General features: G+C 40.1%; 1 protein-coding gene across 6 annotated transcripts in view; it reads right to left on the reverse strand.

Annotated features, from left to right (window-relative positions):
• AFF2 (AF4/FMR2 family member 2) overlaps positions 1 to 19,346 on the reverse strand; it is a 512,420-nt gene that overhangs the window by 73,733 nt on the left and 419,341 nt on the right. For all 6 annotated transcript variants that reach the window (XM_027847190.1, XM_027847189.1, XM_027847188.1 and 3 more), the window contains one exon: positions 4,675 to 4,712. In XM_027847190.1, coding sequence (XP_027702991.1) covers positions 4,675 to 4,712 — 38 coding nt within the window. The remainder of the gene's footprint in view (positions 1 to 4,674; positions 4,713 to 19,346) is intronic.

A 19,346-nucleotide genomic window follows, 5' to 3' on the forward strand; every position in this document is an offset into this window, starting at 1 on the left:
TTTTATGAAACCATTTGGAGAAAATTTGCATTGCTTTTAAAAGGCCAGACCAGAGAGACTCTGGGCTGTAGGGGGAAAAAACAACCTAACAACTAGAGAGTCAATAAAAACAATTCTATGCCCAGAATTAGGGTGTTTCCTTTAATTATGGCCCCCACTATAACTTTCCTTTTTTTTCTCCTCAAATTAGGGCTGAATGGGGACTACAAGTCTAAAGCAATTGAATTTGCTGGGGAAGACACAGTAAGATGGCAGTCATATCTCATGAAAAACTACCACACCTCAAATCTCTTCTTAGCAACTTAGATTATTTTAGAATATAGTATAATATTAAAAACTAAACACATGCATTTCTTCCAGAGATGCAAGTTTAAAAAAAAACAATTTTATAACAAAACCTTTTTATGCAGAAGGAGAGTGAACTGTTGTGGCACCTCTACCTCCGATATCTATGGGCATTATAAAGTCCCCTTTCTTGCATGGTGCCTTTTTGTGTGCTATAGTATTTTCTCTTTTGGATCATTGGCCTTAGAGCTGGAAAGGACCTTGCGATAATACTCAGCAGTTCAATACCTTAAAGGAAACTGAGGCCCAGGGAGGTCAGCTGATCTGACCAATTTGCTTAGAAGTAGCAGAGCTAGGTAGGATTTTCATTTGGTTCCTCTAACTACGACTATACTATACTGTCTTTGTTATCCTATTAGATACTCAAGAGAATATTCCCAGCCTATGCTAATGAGCTTCCTGTCCCTACTCAGGGTGTTGCTGTCTTCCACATGATTCTCATCAAGGTTATAATGCAATAATTGGGAAGGAGAGGAATAAAATAAAAAACCCCACAAAATTCTACTTGTCCATTTGAAAGAATTCATGTTAACTTAAATAGACTCACTTTTTATATTGGTTCAAACATAACTGTAGACAATTCCAAAAATGAGGCTAGTCACCCATATAACTCGAGTAGATTAGTTACCTCCCAGATTGTAGAATCTCAGGGTTGAAAGGGACCTTAGGGACCATGTAACACAAGGACCTCCCTTATGGAGGAGGGTTAGCTACAACAAGCCTATTTGCCTGCAGTGAGGATTCCTATGAAGTTTCTCTATGTGATATGGGAACCAAATGATTTAGACGGAGAGAAATGAAATAGACTTTGTAGCACTCCTAAGTTTTCCTACGCCATCACTGAATCAGAGCATTGTGCACGAGCTAAAGTCATTGTTTACAGAAGCAAATGAGAGTTTTCGAAGTTGAATGAGTCCAGATGTGAGGTCAGGAAAGATGGAGATTATGTCAGTATAGTATAAAAACAAGGGACAATTTTATTTTTATGACAACTGAAGATAATATTTTTTTTTTTGGTAAAAGACATAAAGCTCACTTCAAATCAACTCATTCATTAGTGCAGAGCTTTTAGAGAAAAGCAAATCACATCTGCAGAAGTGCACCACTACATAAGGCTTAATAATGGAGTCTTTTAACATCTAGGCTAGGTCACATATGGCAGAAGAAATCACTGATCTTTCAGGCCTTGTTTTCACAATGGAAGCTACTAATAATATGAGAACTGCAGAACATTGCAATTCAAGCAAAATTCTCTTTGATATTTTAAGAGCCAGGGATGCTGTAATATGAAAGTTGTGGCTAAATTCTGAGGCAAGTAAAACTCCTATGTGTTTCCAAAGACCTTGGGAAGTAATTATGCTTAAGGTTATACATATATATTGTTTTGATTTTTACCCCCTTAGGAACATTAAATGTTGCAGGGTCAAATACTTAGCACAGGTACATTCTGTGTTTACCTTTGTTAAGTGTATATGTATATGTGTGTTACATACATACATACACACACACATATATATGTGTGTGTGTATACATAAATTTGAAACAGGCTATATTTAATGTGTTGAATGATCTCTTTAGGTTAAGGTGAGAAGCTACAACCCTGAAGGTATTGAAAACAGAATAAGGAGGTGGGAAAAAGGCAGCCCTTCCTAGCATGACAAGCACACATTGACAGAGAAGGGTAGAGTCCATTGGCAGCCATTGGGCTACCCTGTAATTAACCCTTGGTTAAATTTCAGGAGGTAATAGCAGCCTAAATGAATAAAACCTTTTGCAGTGGGTATATTGATGCCTAACTAGGATGATTAACAACTAACGCATCATATATGTTCCTTGTCAAAGATAATCCCACAGACACTGCATTGTACACTGGCTTTTAGATCTATGGAGTCCTCAGTTGCTGGTTTATAAGATATTTCCTTCCTCAAACTATGTCAATAAAAATGTCTTTCATCAAGTAGGATTTCATGAGCACAATGCTGAGTGGTCAATAAATCCTTGTTGGTTTGCTGGTTTTTAATGGATGCAAAGAGAATGGACTAAGAAAGTAGGCTGTCACAAAGTAATTCACATCTACTGCCTTTTCCTAATCTAATGACAGTACTTAATACAAATACATATTTGTGATAGTCACCAATCTGCATTCCACTTTCCAGTGGAGCCAGACAATCTCTGCTTCTCCAGTGCTAGACACAAACACTCAACATTGCATACTCAAAGAAAGGGAGCACTGGAGATCTAGGAGGGATCCTTTGCTCTCACAAATCTGAGAAGTGCAAAGGGAGAAGTCCATGGTCAGTCACCTGCTACTTTCTCAGGTGGGAGGCAGGCCCTTACTAGAATATGCCCTCTCCAATTGGGGGTTGCACTCAAATTAAGTTGAGCAGGATGCCTCTGTCCCCCTTTCTGGGGGACGTCCACATTCATTGGAAGGTGCCAAATCTAGGTACACTCGTAGGCCTCTGATAGACACACTTGGAGAAGGCCAAGGGACCTCTAATTGTTGAGCTGGTTTCAGTGTCATCTAAAATAACACTCCTGCCACAGAAAGTGGAAGTGTTGCTTAACCTGGCCTCTAGATCTTATCTTGCATAAGCATACTGAATATTCATCAGTGATGCAGGACTGACTACCTGGAGACTAAGAGTTTCTGTTAATTCACTGACAAAACAACAAGAATTTTCTCTGCTGTCAGGTGGACTCAGCCTTGGTCTGTAGTCATGACTTCCAGGGCTCAGGACTCTATGATTCTCTGATGGAAAAACCCAGATGGTGAGTTGGTAACATGAACCCAGGTGCAAGAGAGTCCAAAGCCCCACTAAGCTCAATAGCTTTTTAAATTGGGGGACAATTCTAAACACTCAGGATTTTGTTGTAACTTGGCTCTGTTACCAAGCAAATTTCAAAACACAATAAGGAATAAAAAATAATCTCAAAAACTCCCCATTATTTTACTAATCCTTTGGGCAATTCTTATCTCACTGTGTGGCTTCCCCCCCTCCCCATCTACCTTTTTCCTCCTTATTATAGTCCTGAACTTGCTAGATATTATATAGAATCTTCCCTATGAATAAAGTCATTAAAATACACTTGTTTGTAGAAATTTCTATCAATAAGTGAAAGAAAATTGCTGCTGCCTTCAGTGTAGTTTAGTGCAGTTCTACACAGAGAAAATGGTCTGGCATTCAGGCATGAAGACCAGGCTTCCCTGGGACCTCCATTGACTCTGGACTCGGAGGGGGTTTCTATTGCAGTGGGGATGGATTCATCTCTGGCTCACACCCTCATGACTAAGGGTCCACATTTGGGAGATGGCTGGTCAAGGTTAGTAGTATGCAATCTGTGACTGTGGGAAAGGGGAACACTAATGAGCCCACTCAGAGATTGAACCCATGGCCCTGACCTCATTAGTGTCATGCTCCAAACCACTGAGCTAACTGGCCACAGGAACACAGTACCAAGTACCTACTCTCCATGAATGTGCAACTCCCAGGGACATGATATTGCTAGAGATGTAATAACATAGTAACTAGAGTAGTTCCTTCCTTTGGAAATGAAACAGCTTTCTGAACTTGTCCATGTTGGAACACTGAAATCAGATGCCACGTCAACTAAAATGACTAATGATCAACCACCTCTTTAACTGAAAAAAAAAATCTTTCTTCTGGAGATATAGACCAGATGTCTAGAAAGTACTGTAATGAAAGGAGTGGTATGCTGCTTGCTTATGACTGAACAATATTCCAGAAAATGCCCTGGAAATTGGCCTCAGCTATCTCACCTTTCAGAAATGAGCAGCAGGAAAAGAAAAAAATAGAATTTTCTGAGCTTTTCATCACTAGAGCAGAGATGCCTAGGCACATGGGTAGGTGCAAAACATTCCCACGTGGCTAGAAAGCATTTGGCACACTTTCAGTGATTTCCCTCTCTGTCAGATCTTTCTAAGGCTTGCAATTAAAAATGTAATCTTTTTAGCATGTGCAAAGCCCGCAAGGCCAGAAATACTATTTGTCTAAAATGATTATAATATTATTTGGCAGCTATTCATAGAATGCACATATTAATTTATGTAAACTGGGCACAACTTAGGGCGTTTGCTCATCAGGGATATGGGGAAAACCAAAGCAGACCCCTGCTGATTAAGAGAATTTTTTATGGCCACAATTCAGAATTAAATCAAACTCCAGTGCCTGCCTGCTTGCCTGCCTCCCTCCCTCCTCCTCCTTCTTCCTCTCTCTCTCTCTCTCTCTCTCTCCAACACTAAATTATTTTTCTTTGCATAGACATTGTTAAAATTGAAATATCCAACTGATATAAAAAGGAACTTACTTTGAAGGAATGTCCATGGCTTTTGCCTTTTCAATGTCCTGTGAATGAAAGAAAAAAATGTAATTAGGCAACATTAACAGGCACAATCTTCCAACTGAACTGATTACCAAAACAATCTACAATATCAGAATGCTTCACAGCACTACACTAAGCAAACCAAAGCAGGCTGCCTCAGGAAACTAGAGCTGGAGATAGAAAAAAAAAAAAACAACAAATTCTTCTCTTCAAGGGGATATTGTCACCTGTACCAGGTCTGCTTCCAGACGCTGACGTGACAGCACATGCCTGCATCTTGGATTCAGCAGGAATCCCCCAAGTACAGAGTAGAAAGTACTACTTGGGCTAGAATCTTTGTCACATGTCTTTCTTCATTCTAGCATCTATAAATGTGAATTTTTTTAAATGGGAGAGGAGGGGGCTGCTCACAAAACATCCTTGTTGCATTTTGAGGTTGATGACATGAAACCACTCATCTGAACATCATCATAGATACTCCTCTATGACCACCAGCCACCATAGCACTCCCATGGTCACTGGTCCAAGGGGCATTTGTTTCTAAATTGTTTTTTATTAGACAACACCACCAAAGGGCAAAGGATCACCAAAAGCTCAGATCAGTTTATACTTGTGGAGCCTTTAAGAAAACACAGCTCGAATCATCTAAATGAGTCAATCTCTGGGCCTCTTGGCCTGCACCAGCTTGGACGTGAAGCCTGGGTTCCAGTTTATTGCTGAATGCATTGATTTGTGTACAGTCCATTTATCATTCATGAAAAGAGCTAGTGATCTTCACAGTGTATTAGAAGAAACAACTCAGATCATCTGTCAACGGCCCTCTTATTTCTGTTTCCCTCTCCACAGGGATTTCATCTCCTTTGATTCTTCTTGAATTAAAATGTTGCTAAGCAACACAGCTGGGGGCACTGATGGTGGAATGGTTACAGTCTACCAAAGTATTTAAACACCTGGAGGTTTTAAGGGATGATTTCCCCTCCCCCCCATTTCTATAGCATGATTATGGCATCAGAAACAAACTCATAAATTTCTGGAATGCATTTAAGCTAAATAAATCATATTAATAGAAAGAGGGGTTGAAAAAAAGATAATATAAAGCTATGCCCTTTTACAGTGTCCAGGTAGTGGTATTAGTTTTATAATGACTTTTCAGGAGGGGAAAGGGAGACAAGGAAGGTAGGGAAGACCAGAGATATAGAGGAGAAAAAAGTAAATTTGTTACAGGAACTGTATCATATATACTAGAACATTAGAATATGATATCATATTTAAGCATTATTGTTCAATAAGTTCATCCTTATCTATCACATTTTGATTTTGGAATCCTACTTCTGCTTTGATGAAATTTAGATTCTGTTGCTAAAGAAATACCCATTATTCTTGGACAGGGCTAGGGAGTCAAGAATTATATGTCCATCACTTGGCATTTGCTAAAATGGCAAGAAGGCAAGTGGAAGAGATAACAGGTTAAAATAAAGAAACAGGCAGTCTCTTGTAACACCTGGAATTTACTGACATCATCATGGTAGAGAGGGAATCACTAATTCAGATTGTTTATCAAAGCATGTATTTCTGCAGTTATCTTCCCAAGTGTGCCAAATGAGCTTAGCAAAGGAAGAGCAAAGATGCTGGGCAAAATATGTCAGACTCTTCCTGCTCGAAGCTTTTCCACACATCCACAGGCCTCCTTCTTCCACCTGCTGATCCTGGCTAGAAGGAAATGGTTTTGCGTAGGAGGCCAAAGAAAGATAATTCTAAAAACACTGAGACCAAATCTTTTCTAGCTCCTCAAAACTGTGAAAGCTAGCTGGATTTTCCTCACTTTTTTTTTTAGAACAATTCAGGTTACTAAAAGTAACTTGGCACAAGATTCAAGTGTGTGTTCAATTTCTTTCAGAACACAGAGACTGCATCACTGTGAGCATGCCCAGTGACAGAAGAGGGGTAGAGAAAGAAATCAAAGGAGGGACAGTGAAGAACTGGAGCTTTGATTAAGAAATATATCATTTGAAAATGCTATCTGTGCATCAAGCCAGCCAATTTGAGCTAATTATTTCCCTATGATCAGGAGGAATGCAATTGTGTTTTGGGCAGGTCCCTTTGAAATGTAGTCCTTTATAAAACCATTACAGGAAAATCCTTCCTTCAAATGACTTTTTTTCTTGGGTTGCTATTGACTCAGATTGTCTCGGTTGAGTCATTCCCTTTGCTGTAGTAATTCACTTTTCCTCAGTTTGAAATTCACAGCTCTAGTTGGAGGTGTTCCTAGCTATCCTTCTTAAATCTCTCTCTACCCATCCCTTTGATCCTCTTGAAAGAGAATGACTGTACCGAGTTCATCCAGCAAGCAGTTAGCTTAGGCCCTCCTCATTCAAAAAAATAGATTTTAATTGCTATCTTTCGTTTTTACGTTGTTTAGAAGACTCCCTGTACTCCTTCTTCTCCCAGAAAGCAACCTGTTATAACAAAAAACTTTTTTAAAGGGAAAAATTTCTGTAAAATCGTTTAACACACTGAAACACTGTTATTGTATGTCACATTCAGTACCCATGGCCTTCCACCTCTGCAAAGCAGTGGGGTGGGGTGGAGGTGGTGGTGGGGGAAAGCTGTTTTTTCATATCTGTTCTTTGGGACCAAGATCATTAATTGTTATCTCACAAGATTCGGTTTTGGCTGTTTTGTGGTATTCCTTACATTTCCATTATTGTACTTATTGTGTATATTGTTTCCTTGGGTCTGTTTACTTCTGTTTTTATCAGTTCTAGATCCAGCATGTTTCTTGTTTCTTATAGCATCATCATATTACATTACATTCCCCATATAAATTTGTTTTGCCATTCCCTAATTGATGGACATCTACTTAGCTTCAAGTTACTTGTTACTACCAAGTGCTGCTATAAATATTTTGGTGTATATGGAGGCTTTCCTTTAGTCAGTGACTTCCTTGGGGTATAAACCTAGCAGCAAAATCTCTGGGCTAAAGTATAGGGACGTTTACATCATTTTCTTAGATAATTCCAAATTGCTTTGAGAATAGTTGTAGTAATTCACAGTTCCACCAACAATGCATTAGTGTGCCTGTATTTATACAACCCATCCAATACTATTCTCATCTTTTGTCATTTTTGCCAATTTTTGGATATGAGGGGAAACCTCAGTGTTATTTGGATTTGCATTTCTCTTACTACTAGTGACCTGGGGCATTCTTTCACACGATTGTTAACAATTTGCAATTCTTTTGAGATGTCTCATATTTTAAAAGAAAGTTAAGTGATTGCACAGATGTGAGTGAAAATATCTTTTTTTTTTCCAAGTAGATTATTTTTGTACAATTTTTATGTGGCCTTAAATGGCCAAAACTTTTCTGTAGAAAGATGAGGAGATTCACCTCCTGAAATGATGGGTGGTGAACAGACAACTCCACATGAGAGATACGTGTGCCAGTATGGGAGATAGATTGCAAATAAGTGAAATGACGTGATGTAGCATCATGTGATTCCCTGCGCAGTAAAAAGGGGACATATTGGGAATGCAGCTAATTGTGAGTTTAAAACCATGCATTACAGTACTTTAAACAGATTGATCATTAAGCCACTTTAATTGGTCATTTCTGGGTTTTGGTAACTTCTGTCCTTCTTACAGAGGATGTTAGATGGCTCCTCTCTGAGGGCAGTGATCTCCGCTGTTGGAAAGAGTCCCAGCCACACCAATGTACTAAATAATTCTCCTGCATTTTATGCTGTTCTCCTAAAATTATACTTAAAATTCAAGGTGAAGGTAAAGCTTGAGGATAAGGATATATTAGAGAAGAAAGTGAAATGGAGGAGAAGCTATAAATCACTTGTTTTCCTTATGGATTTGAGCATGTACATATTCATGATCAAATAATATACCAGATAATGAAACCTAGCATAGATCCACGAAATGATGTAGAATCAAAAATGAGCACTATTTCAATAGGGAATGTAGGTATATCCCCCTTGTCCTCCATACCGATGTTGGCTTCACACTGACCATATCTCTGACACCTCCTCTTTGTGGCATGCATTCCTCTTATTTTACAGCTAGGCAGTACAGTGGCTAGATAAGAGTGCTGGGTCTGGAGTGAGGAAGACCTGAGTTCAAATGCTGGCACACAGTAGGTGCTTAATAAATGCTTGTTTCCTTCCTTCCTACTACTCAGCTCAGGAGGAGGTGAATTCCTAAACTCAAATGCACTTCCCTCCACATGTCTGCCTAGGAAATCCTCCTCTCTCCTTAAAACCCAGCTCAGGAGCTACCTCTTCCATGAGGCCTTCATTAGTATTCTCAACTGAAAGCAATCTCTGGTTCCTCATATTTTTCATGGGATTTTTGTCAGGACCCATCTTGGCTTTCATCAAATACTTATTTGTGCATGTGGCTTCGTCTCCCTCATTTGTAGATCTGTAGTCCTTGTAAACAAGGACCATGCCATGTTTCATCTTGAGTACCCAGCACCAACGATGGTGCCTCACACATCTGAGCGCTTAGTAAATGTGTATTGAACTCTGTAGAATTGATCATTCCTTCATTTTCAGGCATTTCTTATTAACAAGGGCAGAGATCAGTGGTCACTGGGATTGATGTCTTCTCATGAGTTCATCACAAATGCCTGGGACACGTAATTCACAGCCACTGAGATGATCTTTAGCAGCACAAAACATGTATGAAGAGTCTATTCACTGACATAAGCCATCAATCAATCAATTAACAAATCTACTGTGTGCCAGGCACTATGCTAAGCATGAGGATACAAAGACTAAATTAAACAACCCTCACTCCCAAGGAGCTTACATTTTACAATGGGAGATTTAGATACATAGAGAGTAGTTATAAGGTAACCATAGAGGAGAAGGCATGAGCAGGTTGGAAAGGGAACCAGGAAATACCTCCTGTAGAAGACATTGTTTGAGCTGAGTCCTGAAGCAAATAAGAGATTCCAGGAGGTAGAGGACAGGAGAGAGAACATTCCAGGAATTGGGGGGCGGCCAGTGCAAGAACATGGTGATGGGAAGAGCAAGAACAGTTCTGAGCTACACTGTAGAATTCAGGAAGGGGAGTAATGTAAAGCTTTAAAAATTCGAAACAGAGGAATTTCTGTTCTATCACAGAGATAACAGGAGCCACTGAGGTTTACTGAGAAGGTGTGCTAAAGGGATATTTACTCTAGCAGGTGTGTGGAGGATAGATACGTGAAGAGAGAAGAGAGAGTGTCAATGTAGAAGCAACAAAATTTGGCAACCAATTTTATATTGAGGGTGGGGGTGGGGGTGATGAGGGAGGGTAAAAAGTCAAGGATGGCTCCCAGATTGCAAATGGGGGTGACTAAAAGGATGGTAGTGTCCTTGACAGAAAGAAAGAAGTGTGGCAAAGGAGGAGGGTTGGGGGTGTGGATAATGACTTCTGCTTTGAAATGTTCAGTTTGAGATGTCTATTGGATATCTAGTTGGAAACATCCCATAAACATTTGTGGATCCTGGTTAAGAGCTCAGTGGAAAGAGTGGAGCTGGATATATAGATATGGGAAATATTTGCATAGAAATGATAACTGAACCCATTCAAAATGATGAGATCACCAATTGAGAAAAGAGAGAGAAAAAAAGAAGGCAGCCCAGGACAGAGTCTAATAAAACTGCTATGGAACACAAGACCAAGAACAGATCTTCCCTCCAAAGGAACCCATTAATGACTGCTCTTGGGGTCTAGTCACCCAAGTCACCCAAGTCACCATCGTACCTCTACATCCTCTCTATTAGGATAGCATTCTGCCTGAAATCCAGTTGTACAAAAGTTAATAGAAAGTTCAGCTATGACAATTTCCTGATTGATCATTCTCTTTCTTGGGTCAAAGGAAGAAATTAAGGTAGATGGGCAAGGCCCACTAATGATGAATCCCAGATTTGTTACTTGGTACCTGTGATTTTATTTCCCTTTCTGGCCTACAGTTTTTTCTTCTGTAAACTGAAAAGGCTAGAGTAGATTATCTCTACCCTCCTTTTATGACTGAAATCCCATGATCCTGATGGGTATAGTCAGAAACACAGAATAGGGCTTGAGTCACACTTCATTACGCTAACCATAAAACTGCCCAGCCTTCACCAACAAAACCGACGACAGTAGCAACAACATCCCCTGTCCAATGAATTTCACTGATAACATGCATACAAAATTCTTCTAAGGAAAAACTCAAGAATCAAGGCACTTGACAACTTAATATAACGATGGGAATTTTAGAAAGTTAATTTTTAAGGTAGTCAAATCTTACATAATAATCCCCTGATTTCTTAAGTGTGATCCTAATACATCAGATAGATGAACTCTATTAAGTTTCAAGAATGGTTTAGGATCTTAAGAATTAACCCCTGTTTATATCTAGATTTAACAAATTACTCATCTATCCCCTCCGGTGAGATTTCATACAAAATAAATATAATACAATTTCTTTCTTTTGCTAAATTACAAAAAGACTCAAAGGAGATAACTGTGTTTTCTTTATGGTAAGATTATCAAGGTGAGTGCTGAGATGGCCTGGAGATATTCTAAACCCTGAACTCATTTCACAAGTCAGTTTGTTTGGGTATTGCTTTTTTTTTTTCCCTAGCCATAATATTACTCCTGTCAGTCACACATAAAATGTGATTTTTATTATCATTGTTCTATATATATCCCTTACATTTTCCCTCTACAAATCTTTGGCATCACGCTACTTACGTTACCTTATTAGACAAACGTACCATGTTCTGCAGTGGCCAAAGCCCTTTAACAGATATCTCATAAGAATGTATGTGCACAGGCTGTGTCTATATGACACTGACTAACTGGGTACAATGGAAAAGGGTTGGATAGGCACCTAGATGCTTCCAAATAGCTCAACTGTTCTCTCTGCACTTGACTGTTCTGGTGGTGCAGAAACACAACTGTGCTATATAACCTAGCAGGCAATATTGGCAAATTGCATTGATCTACCATTTCAGGAGAAAAGCCTGAAACAAACTAATTCATTAATAAATGATCTCATCATTGATGTATTTGGATGTACTGTAATCAATAACTATAGAATGGGTTAACTCACTTAGGCAGACACATACCTAGAATAATTGTTTTACTGTTTTACTGAGCATGAAGGAGGGAGTTAACACGGAAGGGGTCTTCTGCTCTGTGATTTGACTGGCACTGCCTTGCTACTTACAGGCTGTCTATATGAATCCAGAGCGAGGATGAAACAGGATAAATTCAGTCCATGCATCCATGCAAACATTTAGATGACTGAGTGTTTTATTTCTTCTTATACGTAGATATTGTCTGATTTGGTAGGACAGCCAGAATCTACAGAAAGATTTCAACTAATGTATTCAATTCCTTTCCTGCCTAAAAAGGAGTCAGTGTCCTGTGTTCTAAACTTGAGTCTGGATGAAGTGAAGAAGTGGTCTGCCTTCATCTATGAAGTCGCTGGTAATGGAATGATGCTTTCCAACCTGTGAGGTGGTAGGTTAGGGATCCCACTTAGCCCTCCAGCCAAGATCCAAGGGTCACTTGGAATCATGTGGCCAGGACCATTCTTTTGGTTTGCAGCAACACTGAGTAGCAACTCAGAGCTGGGTGGTGGGTGGTGGTGGTGGGAATTTACATAGATGCAACCTCCTACCAACCTCCCACTGCCTCTGGCAACTTTCCCAATGAGGAGACAGGGCTCATGGTCATCCTTAGGCTATCCATCAGAAAAAAAAAAGTGTCTAGATGTGAACATAGATAATTTGGGTTTTAGAACTTGCTCCTTTTGTCTTCATGTGCATTTAAATAGTAGAGAAGTCAGCAGGAATTTTTTAAGCAGCAGGTCCAAAGCTAACATGATAACAGTATTCTCAAGTGCTTACGTTTCATTAAGCACTATTCTCTCTAAATCTGCTGTTCTATTGGAAATAAATACCTTTAGAAACATCTATTTGTCAACTGACCATATTCTTTAAAAACCCTAGACTAGAGTTTCTGCTTATAACTCACTGAAAAATGTATTAATTGGCTTCTGTTAAGAAGCCTTTTTCAGTCACAAGAAGTTTTTTGTTACCACTAATAATCATAAGTGGAGTAAATATAAATAGAGCAGGCAAAGCTTATTAGTATTTACTTGGGGCGTTTCCGGCCTCCATCAAAAATCTGGCCTTCAATCATTGCGCTACACCAGTCACTGAAGAACAGGAAACTCTCTGGATTATTCTTGCTGTAGCTGCCTCTTCCCTGGTCCTAACTCAGCTCAGGCCCCAGCCCCACCTCTTGCTCACAGCTTCTAAGGAAGGCCTCTCCTTCACTTAGAGAAAAGAGGAGGTATATGGCGTTAAAGCCAGCACAGTTGTGGGGGAAAAGAAGTTTCTGTCCAATTGAATGAGAAGAACTGAAAGCCTGAAGCTGGCGAGAGCCCAAGGCCCCAAACTTCCCTCAGCTTCCATGAGGAAGACTCACAAGGTCGACTCTTCGAGGTCAGTTTTCTGCCTCAGACCAAAGTTTGTGTAAACGAGAGTCAGGGCCTACACAATTTACTTATCTTAGCTCCAATTCTGACAGTTTTTCTAAAGAGTTAAAATATTCTCTTTTGTACACAATAGATCAATAGACTTGGCAGTTTAACAATGAGCTAGATTCTATTTTCTTTCCAGAAAACACTTTAAATGAGAGGGCACAAGCCCTTGCTTTTTGCAGGTCGCCTCATGTCCTTACTAGTAGGCTGGGTACGTTTAAGGGGTAGGCTACATTAGGCTCGGGCTATAAACCCCAAATCCTAATCCCCAGCTCTTAAACGCAAACTGCAAACAAAATACCAAGTAAAATTGTGAAAAGCCTACTTATGCTAATATAGAAACTTCAATCTCTTGAGCTTTCTGGTGGACAATGGCACAGATTGTACAACTTTATTTTGTACGTGTTTATATTTGTTTTATCAAGGCATGAGGGTTTACTTAAACAGAGATAACATGTTACAACATCGGCTGAACTTGGCTCCCTGTTATGAAATAGAAACTGAAAATTTAAATATGTGTGAGTAACACAGTCTCATTCATTGAGAGCCACTAATGACCTGTATTCATTTTTTCTTCATTTTTTTAATAAAATTTTGAGTTCCAGATTTTTCTCCCTCCCTCTATCCGTCCTATCCCTCCTCCCCCATCACAGCAAACAATCTGATAAAGATCACACGTGTGCAATCATGTAAACATATTTCCATATTAGTAATGACCTATGTTTAAGGGAGACCATCAAAAACAGTGTTTCCCAAACTAATTTGGCCCTGGATCACTTTTTGGCTTAAAATATAATAATCCATGGGGACTTGGGAATGTGTTTGCAGTCCTGGGGAGGGGGTGCTAGGAGCCTGGAACATGCTATATGCATAGTCTTCAGGTTAAAGGGCTATTTTTTGCATCACAGTGCCCTTTGCTACATGTAATAGCATCAGTTTATTTTTTTAATTGGATTCTTATTATTAGTCCCTTTAGGCTAAAACAAAGGTGCACCTCTGTCCCGTCTAGAGGTGACAAAAATGACAGTAACAACAAAAAGAGAGCCACCACTTTAAGTTAAACATGCAAGAATTTGTTTCTGTAATTAAAGTATACCCTGGAAATTAATTTGTCCATTGGCTAACTGTTCCTCCCTTCTGTGGACATTAGCCAGCTGATGGTTTTTAGCTATGCCACCTTAAGCTGTATTGCATGGTTATACATCTGTGTGTATTCATGGATAGTCTATTATATGCATATCATAAGTCAAAACATTTGGTACTAAAAATAGCAGATCTAATTACAATGGAAAAATTCAGCATGCAGGTTTCTAAACAGTGAAATAGTTGCCTGGAGCATATTAAAAATCACATCATACAAGCCCTAAGCATTTTCTTATTAATCTAGTCTCTATGTTAATAAAGCAGAATGGCATACCCAATCTGGGGAATATAAAGGCCAATGTTATTCTATTAACCTTATATGTTATCCTATTCACTTTCCTGTCATTAATGAATAAATTAAAATTTCCTCTCTTATTATCTAATTGCTGGATAATTTCAAAATTACAAAGTGAGAGTTTTCTTCAGACAGCCTTCAACTGTCCCCATTCTGCTGGGGATTTCAATGTGTGCCAGTGATAGAGAAACCATCTACATTCAAAGACTTTACCTAAGTTATTTGGCAATGAGTTTCATCCTAAGCCATGTGCTTTTTCTATAACTTTGACCAGCTGACCTCTCTCACTGTGTGCACTAGTGATGCTGTTACAGAAGAGCTGTTGGGCTGATAACAAAGTCAATGGCCATTTAGAGGGATAACTGTGGCTACTAAGAACAGTTCTAGCTGGAAAGCCGATATGTTGTGAGAATGAATGCATGCAGTTACAGTAGATTCACTTCCAAAGTGGAGGTTGGGACGATGGGCTTACATCTTGGTCTTTTTTCCTGGATTATGGAGTTAAGCTGTTAAGAAGTTGTTATCTAGGGGGCAGCTAGGTGGTGCAGTGGAGACAGCACTGGCCCTGGAGTCAGGGGAACCTGAGTTCAAATCTGGCCTCTGACATATAATACTCACTAGCTGTGCAACTCTGGGCAAGTCACTTAACCCCACTTGCCTCACCAAAAAAAAGTTATTAACTCAGACACACTAGAAGCAACCAGAACACAACTTCTTTTGTATTCATTACAATTTACTCTATCTTTTATTGGTGTCTCTATAGTTTTGGGATGATCTGATCGGACTATCTAAGTCGAAGGTTGCGTCTCCTGCTCCTTCATTTACTTGGACACCTTTTTGGTTCCTTTCATCCTCCCAGTGCCCTCAGACCAACTTCTGGTCATTCAGAGGCTTCCACCACAGTGTCCCAAGCAGCCCTGCCCTCCTTTGGCAGTCCCTCGCCCCCCATATGTTGGGTCGATCTTTTCTCGTTCCTCCCTACCGCCTTTCTTTCATTTGCAAACTTTAAACATGAGAAGTTGCTTCCAATCTTCCCTGACCAAATGCTTTGAAAGTTCAGTGTGCAAGGCACAGGTGGACGAATCACCCAGGGCTACTACAAATGCGTTGTTGCCACTGCTCCTCAGGAATTCATTTTGTATGCAATTATCTCATGTTAATCTAGGCCTCAAAAAGAGACTAGGCTTAAATAGAAAAGCCAAATCAAACTGGTTTGTATGTGTGAAATAATCAGGCCAACACATGTAAGAGGAAGTTAGGAAATAAAGGAGAACACAAAAAAACAACTATTTTATGATATTTCCCCTTCTAAAGTGCTACAAGTGATAATGACACCAATAGCAAAGCTGTCATGCTTCCAAAGTCATTATATCGCCAGGAAGGTGACCATCTTGGAGGGAAGAAGCTCTCCCTTAGGCAGAAAGAGAAAGGAAATCTAGTTTAAGAAAATGACGGTCGACTAAAATACCATCTCTAGACACAACTGAGTAGGATGCTTCATACTCAAAGCTCACTTGAATTGTGCAGCTTGGCTTGTGAGGCATAGAAACCATCAGCTTTGGCTGATCCTGGTCCCCAGTGAAACATACCTAGCCATATTCCTCATTTCGGAAACACCTAGTGAGGCTATGATAAAGCCATGGCGGGTGGGGAGGCTCTACTTAACAACATCCTGTCAATACTCAAAGCCCTGAAAAGACATTGTGGACAGCACCTACTGCTTCTGTGGCCCATGTGTCTGCACATCCACCTGCCAATCTGGGCCTGTTGGGTCCTGAGAGTCCTACACATGGAGGGAGGCTGCATTACTGTACTGTAATGTCTCACCCTTTTGTCTTTCATAAATCAAACCTAATGAGCTCATTCAGTGAAATATTCAGCAGATGTTTACCTGGTGCTGTGACTAGGCCACAGAGGGCTCTTGGGCCTGGTCCCCATGTGTTTCAAAGGCCAATGGAATAGGTCAGGCTGTGGCTAGCTGAAAACTTTAAAGACAGCCATTTTAATAAACCTGTCAATACAATTTCTTTGTAAAAAAAAACATTTGTGACTGATTAGGCTGCTTCTATTGAAAAAGAAGCACCAGGTCTGTCTCTTTAGATCTTTTATTGAACTGCAAGCGCAGCATCAATAACTGCTCCTCAGCTGGAAAGGAAAATTGATTCCAGGTTTAACCCATCATTTTCGGGGTTCCTTTAATCCCACATAACCAGAAAGCAGACAGAAAAAGAAAAGACAACAAAACAAAAAAGAGGAAAGGGGTCAGAGGCATCTGCCCCAGACATCTCAAAACTCAACATGTCCAAAACGGAACTTATTATTCCCTAAATCCTCCACTCTTCATAACTTCCCTGGTATTGTCAAGGCACCACTGGCCTCCCAGTCACTCAAAATCCCAACATCTGGGCCATCCCTGCCTCCTCATTCTGTCTCACCTCTCATATCCAATTTGTTGCCAAGGCCTATTGCTTCTCTGTTCACATCTCTCACACACCCCCTTCTCTCCTCTGATGCTGCTGCTGCTGCTGCCACTGCCCTGGTATAGGCCCTCATCATCTCACACCTGGATTGCGGAGAGATCCTTTTGGCTGATCACCCTGTCTCACGGAGTCTCTCCCCACTGCAGTCCATTCTCCACTCAGCTCTCAAAGTGATCTTCTAATTGCAGGTCTATCCATGTCCCTCCCCTCCTACTCAGTATACTCCAGTGGCTCCCTATCACCTTCAGGATCAACTACCAAATTCTCCATTTGGCATTCAAAGCCCTTTCAAAACAGGCCCCTTCCTACCTTTCAAGTCTTCTTATGCTTGACTATGTTCCATTCTGTAATTCATCCACAATGACCTCATTGCTGTTCCTTGTACTTAAGGTTCCTCCCAGCTCCTTGACTTTTCAGTGCCTGGAATGGGCTTCTTCTTCATCTTTGCTTCCCATCTTCCTTCAAGTCTCAGCTCAGATTTCATCTTCTGAAAGAGGCCTTTCATGTCCGCCCTGTGCCTTCTATATATCTTGTATGTAAATCGTTAAAATGTTGTCTCCCCCATTTTTGCCTTTTTTTGTATCCTTAGAGCTTAATGCAGTTCCTAACATATAGTAAGCACTTAAAATGCTTGTTGACTTGACTTGGATCATCACAATGCTAAAGAAATGCCAGCAAGTAAGTTATGATCATAAATTTGAATAAGAAAGGGACCTTAGTGATCATGTAATCCAACCCCTTTCTTTACTGAAAAGGAAACTGAAGGCCAGATAGGAGAAGGGACTTGCCTAAGGCCACGCAGGTAAAAGTGGTAGAACCCAGTTATCTGGCACCACATCTAACACTCTTCCCATTTTTTCATGCTATTTCATCTTTGACCGTTAGACTACCCAGCCTAGCCATGACTCACATGTGCACTCAGAGCATAGTAGCCAACTTAGATTGGCTTGAAAATGACTATTAAACAAGTGGGGAGAATAAGGGGTGAACAGTGAATTGGAAATTTAAGAGTGCTTAAACATGATGCCCATTGATGGGCTGAAAAGTAAAAAGTCCTATCAAAATGCTCCTTAGGAATTAGAACTGAAGAGACATTAGAAATGCTTGCTAAAGAGCATAGAGAGCTCATTTAGTCCCACACCCTAATTTGAGAAAGGAGGAAACTAAAAGCCAGACAGAACAGTTGACTCGCCCAAAGTCACATACTTAGTATGTGACCCAGCTGGGACTTGAACCCAAGTATCTTGCCTGCAAATCCAGTGATCCTCTACATTATGACACTTTGTCATCATCGCATTGGCCACAATTCACTCTCTCTCGTCCCACATTTTCAATCAGTTGCCAAGGTTTGTAGATTCTAGGTCTCCAAGTTCTCCCGCATCTATCCCCTTCTCTTCATTCATATGGCTACCATTTAATCTCTCCCCTCCCCAGTCCATCCCCCAAACAGCCACACAAAATGATATTGCTAAAGCACATGTCTGATCATGTTGCTCCCTAGTCGAAAATCTTCAATGGTTCCCAATGGACAAGATAAAAGACAAACTCTTCTGTTAGTCATTTGAAGACCTTTGCAATATGTCTTCATTTCACATGATCCTCTCCCCACAACATGATGGGTTAGCCAAACTGGTTTACTTGCTATTTCTTATACCCAACATTTCCTCTCTCTTGCACTTGTGCTTTTCCATAGGCTTTATCTCCTCCCTGCCTCCCCTAACTTCGCTCCCCCCATTTCTGGAATCCTTTCCCTTCTCACCATATCCTCTTGCAATCCCAGGGCTTGGCTCATTTGATACTTCCTGCAGAATCCTTCCATTTATTAGGGTTTCTTTCCTACTCTGAAATTACTGTGTTTTTTATTTTACATTTTATTTCCCTCAGCAGCATGAAAGCACCTCAAGGGCAGGGACTGATTTATTTTTCTCTGTGTAACCCCCACAGCATAGCACGTAGTAGGTACTTAGTAAGTGTAGGAAATATTCTGGTTAGTATTCATCTTTCTATTCCTAATGCCTGGCACAACTGTATGCCTCTTACACAGTGGGTACCAATCAATGTCTGCTGAATTGAACTGAAATTAAAAGAGCACTTGGAAAAAAAAATTATTCTTGAGAAACATGATTAATATCATTTTCCTATGGGATTGGTATAGAGGCATTGGCTGGCCTGTCATTTTAGCCTTTGATTGCTGTTTCAAAATTAG

Source organism: Vombatus ursinus, unplaced genomic scaffold (genome assembly GCF_900497805.2).
Source record: "Vombatus ursinus unplaced genomic scaffold, bare-nosed wombat genome assembly UNPS02015358.1, whole genome shotgun sequence".
NCBI classification, from domain to species: Eukaryota; Metazoa; Chordata; class Mammalia; order Diprotodontia; family Vombatidae; genus Vombatus; species Vombatus ursinus.